We start from the raw sequence: 20,217 nt of genomic DNA on the forward strand, positions 1-20,217 counted from the left end.
AAGACATTTACAGGAAGTGTGAGGAAAACAGAGAGACAGACAGTGTGGCACTTCTCTCTTATTTGTTACTTCTGCTAACGCTTTAAGAAAACATAGTCATCAAAGTATCATACTCTTGCCTGCTGGGAAAAACGCAGTACAAAAGGATTGCCATTAGCAGGGGAAGCTCAGCCTGTAGTAAGGAAACCATATTTACAAACAAGTAAGGCTGTAGACTGTACCCCACTGATCATCTCTCCATCCAATGATTATTGAAAATCAAGAGTTGAGTCCTTAGGGCAAGGAATTATTGAGATGATAGATAACCTCTTACATCTAGAGATAAATCCCACACACCTACACTCACACTGCTAAATCCCTCTGAAGAATGGGACACTGAATGAAAATTTCTCCCAGTTTATCACCAAAATGCTGTGGCAATGAGTGAGAGTCCCCTGAAATAGCTTATAAACTTTTTCTCGGTAGGTTCCTTCAGTACCTCCCTTTCCAGCTGGAGGACCCTGCACGGGGCCCTGCAGGTTCAGTGCCATGTGACGTGTGGGTCAGCACATCCAGGGGCCCATAGCCTGATGGCAGACAGCGTGCCAAATGGAGCCCTGCAGCCCCACACTCTCCCTTATTGCACCAAGAGCTACGGCACTGCCAAGCCTGCTAATCAGTCAGTGCTCACTGCATAGCTGCAGAGAAAGCAGATAGCCAAAAGAGAGCCACTGCTGTTAGAAATAATTTCTTTCCCTGATAAAGCATTACTATTATTAGCATCCTTTGCTTCATCCTTGTACACATGCTAAGGTCTGTTAAACTTAAGAAGAACTGAGGGAAGAGGGAAAGGGAATAGGTGTGCCCCACCCATGGACCCTGCCTTGGCTCAGTCTGGAGGCTGACAGAGAGAAGGGAGGAGAAGCAAAGCTCAGACTTGGTGCTTTCTGCATAAACCAAAACCACCCTGCCCCGCACACGGTGTCTCCGAATATTAAGGGTGTCTGCACCTTGCCCCTGGACCTGCTCCTGCCCCTCCAGGACAGGAAGGCAGCTATTCTATGGATTTACTGGATTTAAGAAATTAGCTGGGGCAGAGAAGGAGAATAATCCAAGCTTTCAGCATTTAATGGCCTTTGAAGTGATTCATATAGAAAAGAAACTGAGCAAATATCAACCTGTTCAATTTCTTCACTCTGAGGAAATTAATGCTTTTATATGTCACATTAGAACAGCTGTACAAATAGCATCAGCCTTGCTTTTTAATCTGGAAGTTCAGGTTAAAATAAGATAGGCATATTTTATGTGAATGTAAATAAATTTCTGTGGTATCTGTTATGGCAATATTTGTGTCCTGAGGCATATGACATTTTCAATTCAGAACTTCCTTTATGGGGATCAAACAAGCAACAATACGATAGAACAAGATATGCCCTGGGTCTCTGTATAATGCCATGGGTGAGCAGTGAAGAGAGACACCACTTTCTCTAATCCAAGAAGGGAATTTATTTTCTTGTGACACATGTCCATTTGGGTTTGCGGTAGACCTGAAACACAATACAATCTAAGATTTTGCAGAAGAAAGCACCAGAATGTAACCCTTGCTCATTCCCCGTAAATGATTATCAATTTATTTTAATTTCTGATCTAATTATCTGTTTTAATATCTTACACTGATTTTATTTATTATAATATTTTATCTTAACCTTCAAGGAGTCCTTTGCAAGAAATTTAAATGGAAGTTTTGGTGATTATTTACAATGGGGCTTCTCAAAGGAAACAATTTCTCCCAGGGCCTTACTTGGCTAGACAGAGGCTAAGTATACTGCCTTATATCGGTCACGGAATGTGCCTTACTAGTTAGCATTGAGAATTTCAATAGTGAGCTGCACAACAATGACACAAACACGCAGGAAATAACTCATTGTAAGGAGAAGATTAAGTCTGAATTCCTTTAAAAGGCCACATTGCGGTTTTCCCCTAATGAAAGTCAGGCATCTATTAATAGACATAGATGTCCTCTGGCTCATTATAGGAACAAAGCTGTCTTTTCCATGGTTTGACAGGAATGGGCTTCCCTTCCCCCCAACTCTTTTTTTTCCTGCTGCTTCTGTTGTTCTGTTGTCTTGGTCTGCACTTAAAAACATTGTCTGCTCCTTGTTTAAGTCCAGTATTGTCCATTGCCCTTGCAGTGTGTAAGCAGACTCTAGGCTAGTATGCAGGTACTTTGGTTGTGCGAGATGCTTTATAAGGTTTCCCATTTTGAATAATGGCGAAGCTTGGTTTTGGCCTCTGGTATATTGCTGACCGTGAGAATCCAGCCCAGGCTCATCCATTGTTTGACATGATCGCACAAACAGCTTCTTTGTGCTCTACTCTCACACTATCCTCCTGGCATACTCCCTGTGAAAACAGCTCTTGTTTCAAGTGTCACAGGTGTTATTCGGCTTTCCCTGCTTCCCCTCTTCACTCCAACTCTCCCCTCCTCCCATCTTACAACAAGAGTACCTTTCAGATTACATTGGACTGTTCATAGTTTTTTTATGCAAGACGTAGCTCCTTGTTTTTAAACAAAACGTAATTGATAGCTGAACACTTTTGAGCTGTAATAGGAGGAAAAAATTAAATGATCTTGAAAGATGCCACTTCACTCAGTCAATAGTAAATGTTTAATTCTTTTCTGAGCACAAACAGAAAGTGGCATAAAGTTGGCTTAAAATATTTTTTAAATCTCTTGCTTCTGGCTTTTAAAATATTATAGCAGTCTTGTACCACATTTTTAAGCTTTTCTCCAAAAACATAATACAATGATTCATTAAAAAGCTAACGTAAGATTCCGAAGTGATTGCATTATTCCAAGACCTTAGAATTAACAAAACTCAAACATCTAATGCAGAATTTTTAACTTCATATTTCAGCTTTTGGTTAAGCTTACCTCATTTAAGCCGTTAAATTGCTCAGTTGCTTCTTTTGGTGAAATGGCTGTGTTCTGATCTATTCTACAAAACAAAACAAGAGTTTTCGCTCAATAGATCACTTATCTGTGCTGCAAATAATTCAAAGTTTTCGTCATATCTGTACATAAATTACAAGTTATGGGATAAAGTTGTTTTATTAAAAAAAATAACATTTCTATGAAAGTTACATCTGTATTTTATGTCTCATTCAAAGCAAGCACGATTTTACTGGAATCCTATATAATATATTTAAACTGTGAATGAGGTCCTGGAAACTATGACATTAAAATCCAGGCTCACTCTGTCACACAGAAAAAGTTCTACAGAAGCATGATCAGCTCTCAGTATCTTGGTGAGCTAATAGGGTTAAAGCCAAGAAAAAGCTCAAACATATGTTTAAATCTAAGCACGATTTGTCCCACATGCTTTAAGTCAGGAACAAGAGTTTTCCTGTATCAGAGCCATAAAGAATAAATCTTTCCCTATTTAAATTTGATGGTATTCCAGGCTTCCGATCTTCGACTTTCTGCTTAAGTTCTGTTTTGCAAATTTCACAAAGACCCAAGGGACTCTCACGAGGAGCTAGAAATCCTTTGAGTAAAAAAGATGACCACATTTTCTAATTAGTGTCACTTTGCAGCCATCAGAGATGTCCATACATTTGGTTTTTCCCCAGCATATCACTGCTTCTCCACATGGAAATAGGAAAGAAAGGTCCTGGATCAGCAAGGGGAAAAATCTCTTCCATCTGACCATGGTTGGTGAGAGAACTGTCCCCCATCCAGGCCTCATGGTCATGGCCTAAGGCTCCACACACGTACCAGCTTCAGGATTAGTTACAAATTCACTCTATCAAGGAACGAAACTAAAGCCTAAAAAACCCCCAAAACTTCCCACGGATTAGGTGAGCAACCTGAATAGCCTCACACCACAGCTCTGTCCTTCCCCAAAGCAAACAGAGGCTTTCTACTCTCAACTTGAAAGCCTGACATGGGTGTATAACAAGCTGACTCGCAACTCAGCTGAAGCAAGAAAACAATTGCTGTCTCAGAGAATGAGACTTCTCATTGCTGAAAATGTGGCAATGTTTGCTGGCCCCTGTGAGACTCACTCACAGACATGATGAAAACTAACACAAAACCCAGATTCCGTTGGACAAAATAATTCATATTTTTCAACCTATTGTGCTCAGACTCATCCCAGCAAAACCAAATAGTTTTAAAAGTCGCTAGAGACATCAAAAAGAGCACAGACAGACACACAGGACTTTGTTGTAGTTCTTCACAGATTAATGACGCATTCAAAGACTGAAATGATGGATATGCCACTTTTTTACCAAAATAGACACATTAGATAGCTATGCCAGGGTAAGCAACCACTTGCTTCCAAACAGGATCCAAGGTGTTCAATTCCCATAGGAACAAAAATGAGTCATTTTGGTGGTGGTACATCTAGTGCCAGAATGGGAGGTCTCACAGGCCAGCCTGCACCTCCCTCGAGATACACAGGTACATGACCAGAAATGAGTGATTTCTGGAGATGCTTAAGCAGCAAGGTGCCTTGGCTGACTGTTGTACGAGCACCTACCTACATCTCTATGTACCTGTCCACTTGAAAACGAATAGCAAATGTCTCCATAACGTGAAGAGAGCAGAAGGAAAATGGAATTAGAGAAGCAAAAAGGTTCATGCCTAACAACTAATCTCTAGCTTTTAGGCATCAGAGAGAACGGTATGAAGCAGCAAAAGAGAGTTAAAGAAAACTGAGACAAAGCATCAGGAGACCTAAAGGACTAATTTAATAGAAAAGAGTGAAATATTTATATTTTGGCTTAATAACGTGTAAGGAAGGCTCTGCAAGGCTACAAACAGTTGAAGAATTAATTCACTAATGATGAAAAAAATATTTAGTGTGATTTACTGCATTGCACTAAAGCTAGATATAAAGGAAAGGAAGAAAAGGACACGTGTCAGCTTTGTACACTTCTGGTATTCATTTGGATGACTCAGGGTGCATAATACACAGCAAATGTGAACTCTCCTTAAAAAATGAAAACAAAAACTTAAATGCTAGGAGCAGTTCTTACAGGTGCTATATGAAGCTCTACGTAATTCATAGCTGTATCACTCATGAGTCTTACACTCTGGAGAGTAAAAACTTTACAGCATCCCTGAAGTACCACTTCTGTCTCATTTAGGTTGATGTTCTTGTCTGCTGTTTTAGGGATGCAGAAGTCTTACATTTTACTGTTTCTTTTTCAATAAAAATACTGGAGTAAGATGCTCTCAGTTTTGCATTCTTTGGATTCTGGAGATGCTGAAATCATTGAGGTGAGAAACCATTTTTGTGTGAAGATCGTTTGCATTAACAGTCATATATATATGCTGAGCTGATACTACTCTACATAGACAGTTTTGAGGTGTGCTTTTTTGTTTTCACCAAGATTAACTGCTCTGCTAGACAAATGCAGGTTATCTGATTGTCACGAGGCAACAAAGGTCTTACAATTAAATAACTATGGGTTGGATCCTTTTCTCATTAGAAGTCAATCATAAAATATCCATTAACTTCAAAAGCAGCAGGAACAAGCCCTAATTTTCCATCTGTGCTGAGTACATTAAAATTATTTTAAGCCTTAGCTGCAATTTTGAATAATTGCAAGCAACCCTTATTTTTTATAATTTGCATCATGTAAAATAATAAAAATTGAATCCTGTCCATGGCTACTACTCAAATATATGTTATATCATTCTCTACACAATATGAAAAGCCTGATCTCTAACCCTCCCTATAGAATCTGGCTTTGGCAGAATTACCCTGTTCTGCATGGCACAGATGATAAAGATGCAACCCAGTAACATGTACATTTGAAGCTCATCGACATAACAAAAAAAAATAAATCTAAATACTAATTATCATTAACAGAGTTCCTACCAGACGTTAATAGGAAGATCGATTTGCATGAGCAGTGTGCTGTTTAAAAAACAGACCAGAACATGTGAATTATTGAATTATGCATATCACCTCTAAATCGCATAAAATTCAAATAAAACCACATAATTTTAAAAACTAGGAAAAATGTTTAAAGATATCCTAAGCAAATTCTCTTCTTATTTCCCAGACTAAACCCAGAAAGCAGCATTATGTTCTGTAGTTTGCAAGTTTCAATCCAGTCCAACCCTGGAGTACACTAACCCCATCCTCAGGAGACTTACATGTTTATGTGCCACAATGGCTCAGTGTCTTGGGCCAATTAATGCACTAGTGATGCCAGGATGAATCCTGGCAGCAAACCACACACTGTGCTGTGGGATGAAAACCCTTTTCCAGATTCACTTTCAGTCTATCCTGGCCCAATATTCCTTCCCTGTCTCCAGTCTAGCAATCAGTTGTACCCTTCCCACCGTGAGGGTGGCCTACCAGGTTAACAGCTCAGAAAGGGCAGTCTCAGTACTGCATCAGAGGACTGATTCAGCCTACCCAGAGGTTACATCACACAAGTTCAGGGACAGGCAGACCCCACAACCAACACACCTCAGTGCCAGGAAAACAAAAAGGTCCTTTCTGAGACCTCCACGAATGGCAAAAAGCATTATGAAATTCAAACATAGTCGCCACCTTGATACAGGGCTGCCAGGGAATGCTTCAAAAGCATGCTGATGACTCCTTACAAAGCCATGCAGAACTGCCACAGACTTTTTGATGAACATGAAGTGCACACTTGTAATCAAAGGAACATCACCATTAAGGGCCCAAGGGTGTTCGGATACATCCTAGGCTACTCCTTGGGTAGTCCCTGAATGCTGGAGTAAGCAGACAGACAGAGAGCCAGTGTAGCAGTGCCTGTCACATCAATCACAGCAGTTATGTAAAGGTTGGCTGTGGACGGCCACGCTTGTTCTTATTACGAGTGCCTCTCATACTCACCAGACACACTCCTTACTTGGGCTACAGTAAGATGGTATTTTTTGCCCCTCTGTCCTCTCCCCATCCCAACACCAGTATTTTAATATCAAGATTCCTGAAGAAATTGTTCTTAGGAACTGGTCAGTCATTTCCCAGCAAAGCAATGTTTCATCAGCAAATCCTGATTTGCTGACAGGGAGCTATTCTCAGACACATACTGGTTGTGATGAATTTTTGCCAGGTCTGAGGCAGGACTCGGAGGGAATCTTGCCAAGTTTTGTCCCTACTCACCTGTCCGCCTGTGCAGGAAGCCAGTCGCGCATCACGCGGGAAGCCAGTCTCCCTCACCTACGCGGGTCCGCCATATAGCATGGGAACATCAGCACTTCTGCAGCTTCCCTGCTCCCTCCCACACATCCCTGAGTTGTAGCTGTTCAGCAGAAAGCATGGAAACCATGAGAGTCCCCACCTGAACTGCATTCTCAAAAGCTACTTGCCTTGAAATCTTAAACACTGAAAGCCTCACTAGAGCTTAGTATCCCTCGGGGAGCATAGAAATCCTGTGAGACTTTGACTGAGCCCAAGATCCAGAGCAGCCAGGGCTCCAGGCATTTCCAGTTTTCCTGGAAAACAGTAATAGGTCTGACAGCAACTGCCAACCTACAGCCTCTGCGGAAACTAGGGACCAACCCATGGACCACCTGAGTCCTATTAAATGAAACCTCTCCACTCCCATTTTATATGGGGAATGGGGAAGAGGGGGAAGTTTCAGGAATTTTTCTTTAGCAGAAAACTTAACCCCAAAGTGTAGTTCCCACACTGACTTGGAATGCAACCTTCTCTGAAACACTGACGTTCCCCCTGTCCAGGAGTTCCACATTTCAAACCCCTCTCTGTGTAACAGGCATCTGAAGAAAACAGCATCTTCTATTCAGGTAACAGCATACACAGCTCTGCAGTCCACATCAGTTTTGCTGATTGCCTTTGCGAAGGCAACTGGTAAAAGCAGCTTTTTGTAATGATATGTATTGTTCCATACTGGCTTTTCTATTCTCTGTTAAAAAAAAAAGGCAATTCTCTTTAATATAACACTTGTTCCTAAGGTCTGTATATAACTTTAATCACACAAAGGTGCAGGTTATATCACACTCAGGTAACAGTGTGACATTTGGATTATCCAAATCCAACTACACACGACTAGAGCAGTATTCAATGGAATCACTAGCAATAGTATTAGAAATTCATGTTCTTGTAATAAAATGTGAAGTTTTCCTTCCATGCAGATGGCATTTCATATTCTAAATTGACGCTGATGTTTATAAATCATGCATGGTAAACACCTGTTGAAATTAAAATCCTTGATTCATAGGTCAGGTATAGCTTAGCCAAGGACAAGACAGTATTCCCTCATTCTGCTGACTGTAAACTTCTTCACCAAGTCTATTCTTCCCTATCCCTCAAATCCCACTAACACTTTTCCTTCACTGTTTCAGTGGTTATCATAAAATGACAGTACACCCCCCCTCCCCAAAAAACAATCCACACATATACTTATTCGTCATATTTCTGTAGATGATTTCTCTTATATTGCCTGTTCTGTTCTCTGTCATATACCTGTTTATGAACACCCCTTGTTAAGTTACCCTGAATTTAGTTAGCTCTGCTTAACAGGGACTGTACTGAATACTTTTTCATATCTCAGTATTTTTTAATCCATATTTACACAAATTAAAACTATCCTGTTTTTAGCTGCCCCATAATCGCTACAACTGATTTTTAAAAAAACTCTGTACAGTTCAGAGGCATTTAGACCTTTAAGCTCCAACGAGACTAATGGCAGAGCTATAGCATTATGCAGAAACTAAATTAAAGCAGAAGTAACAACAAGTCACATCAGAAATAATCAACTCTGTTTCTTAGTATGAGACAGAAATAAATCCTTCTCCTGTCCTCCCCACACACATCTGGTAGACAGAGGAGCCTGCCCAGTGGCTACCCTGCAGCACTGTGGCCATCTCCTCTTCTCCAAAAGACCACAAAGCTTTTGGTCTGTAAGGTAGGGATCCTAGGCAAATGTAGTGTTCCAAAGCATTGCTAATTTTACCAGTAACCTAGCAAAAACAGGGTGGAAGACAGTGAAACTCAAGTTTTGGGGGACTAACAGATGCATTCTGTCAAAAACTAGCTATGATTGTCGCCTGTTGCCAAGATTGAGTCGTTAACCTTTGCCATGTCCCAGAGCAGAGAAGGCAGAAAGCAAGGCACTATGTCATACCCTGGCAGCTGTTTCACAGGCTGTTGCACGAGCCAGTTCTGTGGTCCTGGTGCAGCAGCCAGTGATGTGCATGAGCTGAGACATGGGCATGCAATTGCTCTGGCCCTGTAAAGCTGACTGAGAGCAGAGGGATGGGGCAAGCTCCTGGTGACCCTTAAGAGGAGTGACCAACTACAGTGACCCTCAAACTGATAGTGCTGTCTTCAGCATATGTAACTCAAAGTCCCCTGCCCCAGCTTGGTGGTGGGAATGTTTTTCTCCAAGGAGAGTTAAGATAGTTAAAGTAAATAAAGTGTGTGTGTGAGGCCATGCAGGGACCATGGATTAACACATGTTTACTCCATGTTTAAAGTTCCTCATTTGAGAGTAAAGTCGCCTCCATTTTGTTGTAATATAATCAAATTAAGACATGGCCAGGGCTGAGATTTGATCACTATGCTTTCACAGCTCTTAGCATGGTAAATGCAGGTACTATTATTTAACAGATTTAGTACTTGTAGACAGCAGGCTTCCTAAGGAGCTACCCTGGTGTTAAACAGGAATAAATAGCATAGTGAATGATGGTTTAATACCAGACAAACTAAAAAGGCCAAACTGTTGAAGTGGACAAGGAGACTTTGCTGTGGTTGCTGTTTTACTCATGCACACTCTGCTCTGGTTCTTATGTTTAAAGTCCCCATTTCTTTCATCATGTTCCTTTCATCAATCAAAATTAACCAATACACAGACCCATATACATTATTACCCATACACAGACCTCCTACCAGCAGCGCCACTAGGTAGGTCTAACTCTCTGATACCAGACACACTACGCTTCTCCTCACAAGAAATCCATCTGATTTTTTCCTAGCATAAAGAATGCCAGAAAAAGAGAAGGCAGGCTTCCTAGGGCTAATTAGAAACACTTTCCGGGATGTAGTGTCTCGATTGCATATATAAGCATTAGAAGGTGAAAGCAGTTCTTTGTGAAAGCTGATTAAATGTTTGGTCATTCTGCTAAAGCTTCCTGTGAGAGCCCAAATTAATATAATTTACAATGCTGCCAACTAAAAGCTGTGCTGAAGGCAACCTGTTCATTTCACGTAAAGCACCAAACTGCCATTGGATGGCAAGTGTCACTACTAACCTAGTGCTGACTTGAAACAGACCTTGGAGACAATAAGCTCTGTATGGCAACCAGCCATGTCCTGACCCACTGAGCATCCCTGGAATGTACAGCTGCTGCTCCTGTCCCTCCAAAGACAGCCAGAGCCTCTGCCACATAGCACCAAGGCTGTCATGCACCTCGAGACAAGAGAGCAAAGAGCAGAGACCTGGCTCACCTGCCTGAAATTCTATGTGCAGAGCAAAGCAGGGCCAAATCAGCACCTGAGCATGGGAAATTTGTAAAGTAGTGCCCCAATAACTGATGGCTGTGAAGGGCGTGATCTTATTTCCACAATTCAAGCCTGCCAGTGAGAGCTAAATCTTATCCTTAGGACACACCTTCACTGGTAGATCGGGACAGTTGAGCGAGTTGAAATCCCATTTTTAGCCTTTTGCACAGCCATGAAGGACCGAAGGAGGAACTGTGACTTCCAATAGTTACCAGGGCTGAGTTACTCCAACACCAGCTGAGTTACCTGCCATCAGGACTCAGCTAATACCTGACCTGAACACCCTGTACCCTTCACAGCATTGGAACAAGCACAGTTGCCACAACACACAGGGTCTAAACAATACATAAATGCATACCCATGCTAAAGTCAGGTGTGTGGGTTCCCATTCCCATTTCTCAGGAAGAACAGAGCTCTGAAAAAGACTGAGGCAAGTCAGCACTGAGGGAGAAAGAAAAGAAGTGCCAAGATAGTTTTGAAACTTGGCACAGAGGAATTGAAGTTTCCAAACTGACAATGTTCTTCCTGCTTCAAATGTAAGGGATTTAAAGAATGACAAAATTTACATTCTTATCTTCATCCCTTTCACTTTCTCCAAACAGCTCTAGCCATGTAAATACAGAACACAACTGCCAATGAGAGTCAGGAGTCTGAATATTTTACACAAAAGGCAGCAAATTAATTAGTCTTTCATACAGCTAACCAGAAGTGAAATGCATTGTCTTATCCCAAGGCTTACCTTGATTGAAACCTCACAACTGCTTCCTGGCATCTTAAAGCCACAGTCTGTGCATAGTCATTAGCTGAGGATACAGCCTTCCCCTGACACTCTGAGAGGCCTGGCAATGCACTTTCCAGCTCCTGCACCAAAAAAAAAAAAAAAAAAAAAAAAAAAAAAAGTTGAATTCCCTGTCAGCACCAAGCAGGCTTAGCTGAATATTTTGCTTTAAGAAAAAAAGAGGTCCATGAGACTGGGTGCTGATTGTGGTTCTTTGTTATTTTTTTATAATAATTTGGAAACAACAGGAAAACACAGACAAGAAAAGGTGTATCTTCTTTCACTATAATACATTTTTTTAAACCAAAGCAGACTATAACCCATTTTCCTTTTATTAGTTACATAACAGATGTCAGCTTCTGAGCTAAGAGGTGCTATACACAGAGATCAACATTTTTTTTTGCTTATGTATACATTCACATTTAATTTTAAATTATTTACTCACATGTTAGTAATATTTTATTACTTGGGCATCATCAGAAAGATTTTGGCTGACAAAAGCAAATGCCGTTCACTTAAATAAGATTTGTAAGGTTTAACCAGTTTCCTTTTTCCTGTTGAACTTTCTCTTCCCTAGCATATGCATAGCTTTATGAAGAGACTATTACTGCAGGAGTGAAAGGCAGTGAGGAAAAAAAGTCACATCATCCAACCTGCCACCCAGAAAATAAAAAAGCCAATTTAGTCCAACAAATTGAGGAAGGAAGTAGGAATTAGAAAGGCATGCATTTTACTCCAAGCTTTTGAAAATGAGGCATAGGGCTGTGACAAGATGTGTTCAGCACATCTCAGTTTCCTTACCTATAAAATCGGTTATAACATTTCCCTCGCGTTGCAAGGGGTAAGTTAATGAACTTGTTTGAAAATGCAATAATCAAAGTGGGAATTTTCCTACTTTTTTATTTGCTTTTATCATTCAATATTTTATTCTAATAGTTTACACAATTAAAATATACAATGTGCTTTGAAAAACAATAGTGTTCTCTTTCTGTGGTAAAGCAACATCTCTGGTTTTGCTCCAGTTTCAAAGCTTAGTTGGAAGTCAGAAGTTTGGATAGGCCTGTTTGGGTGGAAACTTGAAAGGCTGAGGTCATTCTACATTTACAAAAACTGTGGCTGCTTTTACTTCCTTCTTAATCTGTTCTATCTTTACAGTTTATGAATGAAGCTAGTTTTTAGACGTACACAGTCTAAATACATCGTATTTAAACAAAACTACATTACACTTTTATAAAATTGTTAACTTTATAGAAACTTAAATATAAGAAAGTTGCTCAAGCGGTCTCTTCTCAGGAGAAATATTCAGTGCCCACCTCTCAAAACTAATGATGAAGGACTAAGGGATCTTGTAAAAATAAAAAACAAAACCAACTGGTGAAATAAATAAGCACTGACATTTTACTTCCTCTCCATGACGACGTTTTAACTATAGGATATTTGTGGCATAAGTGAACATTATTTCCTCCTACTTAGTCTATGAGATGAGTATAAAAAGTATTGAAATCTATCTCTAGGAAGAGGTAGCTGTCACAATCATGATGGAAGCTACTTAGGAGGAATCAGCCACGTGCTACCTCTAACACACATGTCCATCTGTGGGCTATGTCCACACAGCATTTATGCAGCGTAGACCTACCCTGGGCTGAAAGTACCTCCCCTGCCAGTTGAAGAGCCTGTGCTAACATTAAAGTAGTTTGTTTTGGTATCAATCACCGCAGTAGAACTGACCCAGCAGAGGTTAATCAAGCTTTCCAACCATACTGGCTACCCACAAGGGGGAAATTTCCAAAAGAGACCTCCAAACCAGAGGCTGTCTTTTTTTCAGATGAGATGTTATGAAGCTCTGGTGATGCTCTGGCAAAAGGAGTGAAAGCTTCACTCGAGTGACTAGCATTACTTTTGCTTTTGTCACCCTCTGTCTCCTTCAGAGCCTTCTAGGACTGATGTCTGCCCCTCTCCCTGTGTCTATTCAATATGGTTTAGCATTGAATGAATGACATTTTATCAAAAAATGCTAACACTTTGGGTTACAAATGGACAGCAGTTTTTTGCAGCTGTTCTAGTTTTTCCATTACTATCTTAATATTATTTTCCCTTACTTATATAAAAATGATGGTACGCTCTGGGGGACAAAACAGGTCAACACAAAGTTCAAAGCAGAGATGGATTGAACCAGTTCAGGTTATTTTATCTGCCCAAAAGTATTCAGTGACTTGATGGTCTCCAGGTAGAACAGGCATTTTCATCATTCATGCTTAGAATCTCTCATAAGGACTTGTAAGGGTCACATTTTACTAGGTATTGGATGTGACCAAAAATAGAAAGAAAGCACTATATTGTCTAAAAAGTGTAACTTCTACATTGGCAATGGCAAAGCTGGAAGAAAGAATTCTGCATCACCACTGTGATGCATACTGAAAATATTCTTTTTCAAAGAGATTTAATAACAGAGACACATAGGAAGACTACACATCAGATCTCAGAAAAACCTCTGGAACCAAAGCTGGGAATTTGTATTATTTGTACATTTGAAGAATGTAGGCTGGGGTGATAAAGAGGTTAGGACACTGAAGTTCAGCAGATGACTTTCTTATGACCATAGTGGCATCATTAGGGGAGATTTCTAGCCAGGACTCAAATTCTAGTTTTTTATGCTATCATATGATCATATGGAGTTTCAGGATTATAATGGGTCTGCCTGAGATGCAGCCTTCACCGTGCTGTGCAGTGGTAGCTAGATAACACACCAGTGTTTTGACTACTGCTGAGCAGGGCTCACACAGCACCAAGGCTATTTCCCCAACATTTCCCCAGTAGGCTGTGGGTGGGTAAAAATTTGGGAGGGGATATAGCCAGGACAGCTGACCCAGACTGACCAAAGGGATATTCCATACCACATGACGTCTGCTCAGCAATATAAGCTGGGGAAAACAGGAAGAAGAGGGCACATTCATTTCACATTTCTCATCCGGAGCAACCGCTGTGCGTACCGGAGCCCTACTTCCCAGAAAGTGGCTGGACATCGCCTGCTGATGGGAAGTAGAGAATAAGATCTTTTCTTTTGCTTTTGCTTCCACACATGGCTTTTGCTTCATTAAACTGTCTTTATCTGACCCACGTGCCTGTTATATTTTCTCTCCTCTGTGCAGCTGAGGGGGTGGGGGTGATAGAGTGGCTTTGGTGGGCACCTGGCATCTGGCCAGGGCCAAACCACAACAAGGATACAAGAAAATATTGAAAGAAGCAACAGCCATTGACTCATACCAGTAGAGGACCTAAAGTTCTTGCAACAGCCTCAACATTTATGCTTAGACATATTTAGCTTCAGAAGATGACTGCAAAAACTCAATACAGGTAAAAAGAAAACTTTGGGTGCTATGTAATGAGTGAAACAAGTGCATTTCAAGTTAAGCAAGCATATCCTATGGCTGAAGCCTTCTTGGTGTTGTACTATTCAAGTTAATCAGTCAAAGAAAGTCCGGTTAAGATGCAAAACCAAACCTGCGTTAAAGTGGTAAACTTGCTTCAGCAGAAGCCTCTTCCACAACAAATACCCCTCCCCAATGTCGGCAGAGAGAACACAGCAATTCAAGATGGTTTCTGCTAGATGAAAGCAAAAGCTGCAGACAAGAAGATATGTAGTAATAAGCACACATTTGCAGGCTTGATGTTTGAGGACTTGCAGGGAGGGTTGGTTGGTTTTTCTTTTTCTTTTTTTCTTTGATGTTGTTTGTAAGTTATGTCATTAGGGTGTTCCATCCTTGATGGAATCTCTATTTAAGAGCAATGAAATCCATTCCTGATGTATCAAAGGCATCCAACAGTATAGTGCTGTCTTCTATTGTGCTTTTGTTTCTTCTTCACTACAGAGTGAAGCTTCTACAATGAGGCTACATCTGGTAAGCAGTCTGTGAAGAAGGAAATCTCTAGGCACTGCTGAGAAGTCTCAACACTGCATAATTACTGCCGTGACATTTGCTTTGTACACAAAATAATACATGGATTTGGAAGCAGCCAAAAATTACCATCACAGATACACATGTTGAGATAAATAAGCTTCTGTTTCACAAGCTAAAATTTTTTAAAAATCGGTTTCCCTCAAAAAAATCACAGCACGTCATAACCCATCTCTGTCAGAGCATCTGAATTACAGTGCAGGCATACAAACCTTTGCTGTGTTTATGCAGCAGCTTAATCTGCTCTTGGACTGCAGAAAGTGCCTTGTATCCTTCATATGCTTTACCCAAGACACAAACACTTCTGTTTCTCTTTGAATGCAAGCACCACGCAAATATTGTACCAGCATTTGGGACCACAGCCCTGGCATACCTCATGGTGCTGTGCCAATACAGAAAATAACCAGGACTGAAGTCCTGAGCAGAAGTGCCTCCTACCCCTTCTGAAAATGCCAGTCTGTACAAGAAAATAGGCAGGTACATTTAATGGACAGCTAATTGAACAGATTTTATCCACAATGGGAGGTATGGTTTAAACATGAACAGAGTATAGCTAAAAACTGAAGTGGAACTTGCAGACTGCCTGACACATTCCTGTGTTTGTGTAGCTAATGTGTTAACTTCAGCTCTGTTTTTGTTATTCCTGTGCATTTAAAACCACAATTTTAATGTCAAATTACTGGAAGTTCTTTGCAATCCATGCAATTTGCCCATTTAATTTATATTCAAAATACAAAATTTCACACAGCAGTTTTCAGCATTCCCATCTCTAGGCATTGATTGTCAAGCCAGCATTTCATTTTTGTAGTAATCTACCTTGATAACATGACTTTAAAACTGAACTTTTACTGTCTCTACCTATTAGTTAGCATGCTTAGTGTTGTTTTATAAGCATGTCTCACTATCAGTAAGAAATTTGAGCGTGATTCATTTAATAATCTATATTCATGACTGTGCATCAAAGGTGAGTGACAGGAGAAAGGATTAGGCAAGGAAAGCAGACTTTCCCTTCCTCACCATCTGTTCTCACACTGACTCCCCAGAGTATGTTCTGATGATATGCTTCCTCACCTCTTGAAGTCAAATAAATCATAATTAATCTGATTTTCTATAGGGTAACATTGCAGAATTGCTAAAGAACCTCATGATACCATAGGAAAAATGAAACCAAGTAACTAGAGCACAGCGGTGTAATCACATTCCAGCAGCCTGCCTCCCTTCCCATACTTTGGAAAGGTTACAGCTGCTCCCATACCCAGCTCCTGTCCCCAAAGAAATAAGTGCATGCAATATCCAAGGTACAGCTTTACTCCAGTGACATTTTGTCAGCTGATAAGTGAAGTCGCTTCGTACTGCACTTTTATTAGACTTGGTCCTGTTATTCATCACTAAATTTAGTAACCTTTTCTTCATGAAGACCTAGGCTACAAGACCGCAGCACCAGACTTGTGTCAAAAAAATCAGGGGCACAGGAATCACACTTCAGCGGACTGAGAGGCTTGTGAAGCTCAAAATCCCCAAGCTGGCCATCTTTCCTCTACTTGAACACAGTGGTCAGTTCCCTCTCAGTGGCCTTTCTACAATGGAAATCCCATGGGTTCTCACTAGTAGAAAGGCACACAAAATTGATTCCCAGGCAAACAGACTTTAATCCTTCCAACACATGCAGCAAAGTCATTTATCCCCCAATAGCCTATTCTGAGTTTAAAGGGACAATTTTCTGAAAAAGCTTACAACACATAGGAGGAGGTAGCAAACATTTCCTTGGCTTATGAGAGCAACACCTTTAAAAGAGATACTGTCACTGCAATATTGTCACTGTTTCTTTCTGATGACACAGGGAAGCCAGGATAGGGAAAGGAGGAGACTGATGAAAAAGCACTCTATCAATAAACTCAGGAAAATGAAGATGAAAAGTTTAATCATCATATGTAGTGCATCATGCTTTTCTTTCATAAAAGCATGTACTCAGATATTGCTGATTGTCAGCTCAACATCAGCTGCTTGGAAGTACATAATTTATCTCATCAAGTGGCTTGGTTTCACAAAAGGAAGGTATATGCAGTTGCACAGTGTTTCAAAGCATCGGTCTGGCCTACTTTTCCATACAATAACAACCTGCCATACAGATATAAACCACAGCTACTAGAAACAACACAGCAGCACTTTGCTTTCAGCTTCAAAATGGAGAGGAGCAATTGCTACCAGTTCACAACTAGGGCTGCTAACAGACAGCTGCAATAGGGTTTGGGAGGTCAAAACACACCAAGGATCCCAATGAGAACCCACACACAAACAAACCTTTCACACAGCTCTTCTGCAAGCAGAGCCTTGTTTTTCATAGTCGCTGTTAACAAAGCCAGGAGCCAGATGCTTGCTTCATTACGAACAAAAGCCCTTGAGGTGGCTGAAGATGCAGCAAGGCAAGCACAGATTGAAGGCTATGGGAAATGAAAGGCTTGGTGGGTGCTCTCTCCAAAACAGCTTCCTTCTGCAAACCATTCCGAGAGGTAAACTCTTTCCTCTACAGCAAGCACCACTGAACTCAGTCTAGATACACGATGTCCATCCAAAAGTCTTTAACAGTACTAGGATACAATTGCCTCTATGAATTAATGGAGTTGCTGTTATGGAGGAATGTTTGCTTTGTGTTTATGTTGCATAGTACACTCAGAGCTTTACACTAGCTCTCATCCCTCAAGTACTCCCATCAAATCAAAGGTGAGATAAAATGCTGCCTACACATCTTACCTTTTCCAGTATGCCAGAGATGGGAGCAATGGGCAGTGTGGGGGCCCAGGACCAGTTTTGTCTTTCCTAATTCAAGGCCTTGAGTCATGTGAAAATTATCTGCCTGATACTGTTTTTCCTTCCAGAGGCTGCAGATCTAAGCTGCACTGGTATTTCATGGCAGTCTGATTATATACTCAAAAAGTTTCCCATGAAATATCAACATTTTCAGTTAACCACTTGTAACGGATCTGCGTGGCAAGGTTTTGGTAGCGGGGGGGGTTACAGGGGTGGCTTCTGTACAAAGCTGCTAGAAGTTTCCCCTATGTCAGATATAGGCGATGCCAGCCGGCTTTAAGATGGACCTGCTGCTGGCCAAGGCCGAGCCAATCAGCGACAGCGTTTTTCACCTCCTTGATAACGTATTTAAGAGAGTGAAAAAAAGTTGTTGCACAGCAGTAATTGCAGTGAGTGAGAGGAGTGAGAATATGTGAGAGAAACATCCTGCAGACACCAAGGTCAGTGAAGAAGGAGGGGGAGGAGATGCTCCAGGAGTCGGAGCAGCAATTGCCCTGCAGCCTGTGCTGAAGACCATGGTGAGGCAGGCTGTCCCCCTGCAGCCCATGGGCGGTGGAGCAGATGACTGCCTACACTCTGTGGAGGGCCCCCACGCCGGAGTAGGTGGATACCTGAAGGAAGCTGTGACCCCGTGGGAAGCCTGCACTGGAGCAGGCTCCTGGCAGGACCTGTGGCCCGTGGAGAGAGAAGCCCACGCTGGAGCAGGTTTGCTGCTAGTGACCCCGTGAGGGGGGCTCACGCTGGAGCAGTCGGTTCCTGAAGGACTGCACACCATGAAGGAGACCCACGCTGGAGCAGTTCATGAAGGACTGAACCCGTGGGAAGACTCACACTGGAGAAGTCATGGAGGACTTTCTCCCGTGAGGGGGACCCCACATTGGAGCAGGGGAAACGTGTGAGGAATCCTCCCCCTGAGGAGGAAGGAGCAGCAGAAAATAACAGTGTGATGAACTGACCCCAACCCCCATTCCCTGTTTTCCCCCCTGTGCCGCTGGGGGGGGAGAAGGGAGGAAAATCGGGATCAAAGTTAAGCCTGGGAAAGGAGGGAGGGGTGGGGGGAAGGTGTCTTAAGATTTGGGTTTATTTCTCATTACTCCTCTCTGAGTTAATTGGTAATAAATTACATTTCCTTTCAGTTGAGTCTGTTTTGCCTGTGACGGTAAACGCTGACTGATCTCCCTGTCCTTATCTCAACCCCACAAGCCTGTTGTTATTTTTTTTCTCTCCTCTCTCCTGTCCAGAGAAGGAGGGGGAGTGATAAAGTGGCTTTGGTGGGCACCTGGCATTTTGGCCAGGGTCAACCCACCACACCACTTCAGGCCATGCAAAATACAATAAAGCAGCAGATCTGTGCTGTGTTAGTTTTCATTTGGTGAGAGATACAGGCAAAACATACACAGGGAGCAAGCAGACAGGAGACCTGAATCTATCTGAAAGAGCAATGGATTATCTATGAGACAGATCTTGCCCTCTTTATGACTTCCTCATGACTCCTTTTCCTGATACGCCTCCACTTGCTCTTCATAGGGCAAAATTTCCTATCATTTTTCTTACCTGCTGATAAATACGCACACCTCATCTCCCTGCAGCCTAAATAAAATTTCCTAGTAATGCAATACAGTTGCAAAAAATCAACAGTTATTACTTCATCTCAGAGATGAACTGCAGAAAACCATGCAAGATTAGGGCAAGAGTTGACACTGATATTCTTAAAGAGACTGTGATAATACCATTGGGATGCCATTTGCTTTTACTTTATCTTCTGGGATTCAAAAGGATATTCCTTACTTAGGAGTCAAGACATGCCGTCCAAAATGATGAATGACCATCCTGAATTTGAAAAATTGGATCAAAATAGTTCCTGGTCTATGACGGGTTCAAAGCACTTCAGAAAACACTCTGCAAATTTCTATCCACAAACAAGAGGGAGGAGAGACAGAAAATAGCCAAATACATTACACACCAAAGAAGAGATGTAAATACAGATATCTGTATTTAGAGATGTCAGGCCTTGTGCCTACCGCAAGCCAACAAGCTATCAAGGGTAACATCAACCATCTTGGTTATAAGAGTATTTCTAGCTGAGGGGTTAAATCTGGACCAGAGGTCTAGCCCTTACACTCCACACATGACTTGGGAAGCACCGGGGGAGAACAGAGGCACTTCCAGCAGCTGCTGGGAG

The 20,217-nt window shown here is 41.6% G+C and overlaps 1 protein-coding gene across 1 annotated transcript in view; it reads right to left on the reverse strand.

Annotated features, from left to right (window-relative positions):
- Positions 1-20,217, reverse strand: part of FAM13C (family with sequence similarity 13 member C) — a 129,274-nt gene that overhangs the window by 28,414 nt on the left and 80,643 nt on the right. Inside the window, 2 exon segments of the mRNA XM_086466674.1 lie at positions 2,915-2,978; positions 11,233-11,354. Of these exon segments, the coding sequence (XP_086322800.1) occupies positions 2,915-2,978; positions 11,233-11,354 (186 nt within the window).

Source organism: Leptosomus discolor, chromosome 6, assembly GCF_034619465.1.
Source record: "Leptosomus discolor isolate bLepDis1 chromosome 6, bLepDis1.hap2, whole genome shotgun sequence".
NCBI classification, from domain to species: Eukaryota; Metazoa; Chordata; class Aves; order Leptosomiformes; family Leptosomidae; genus Leptosomus; species Leptosomus discolor.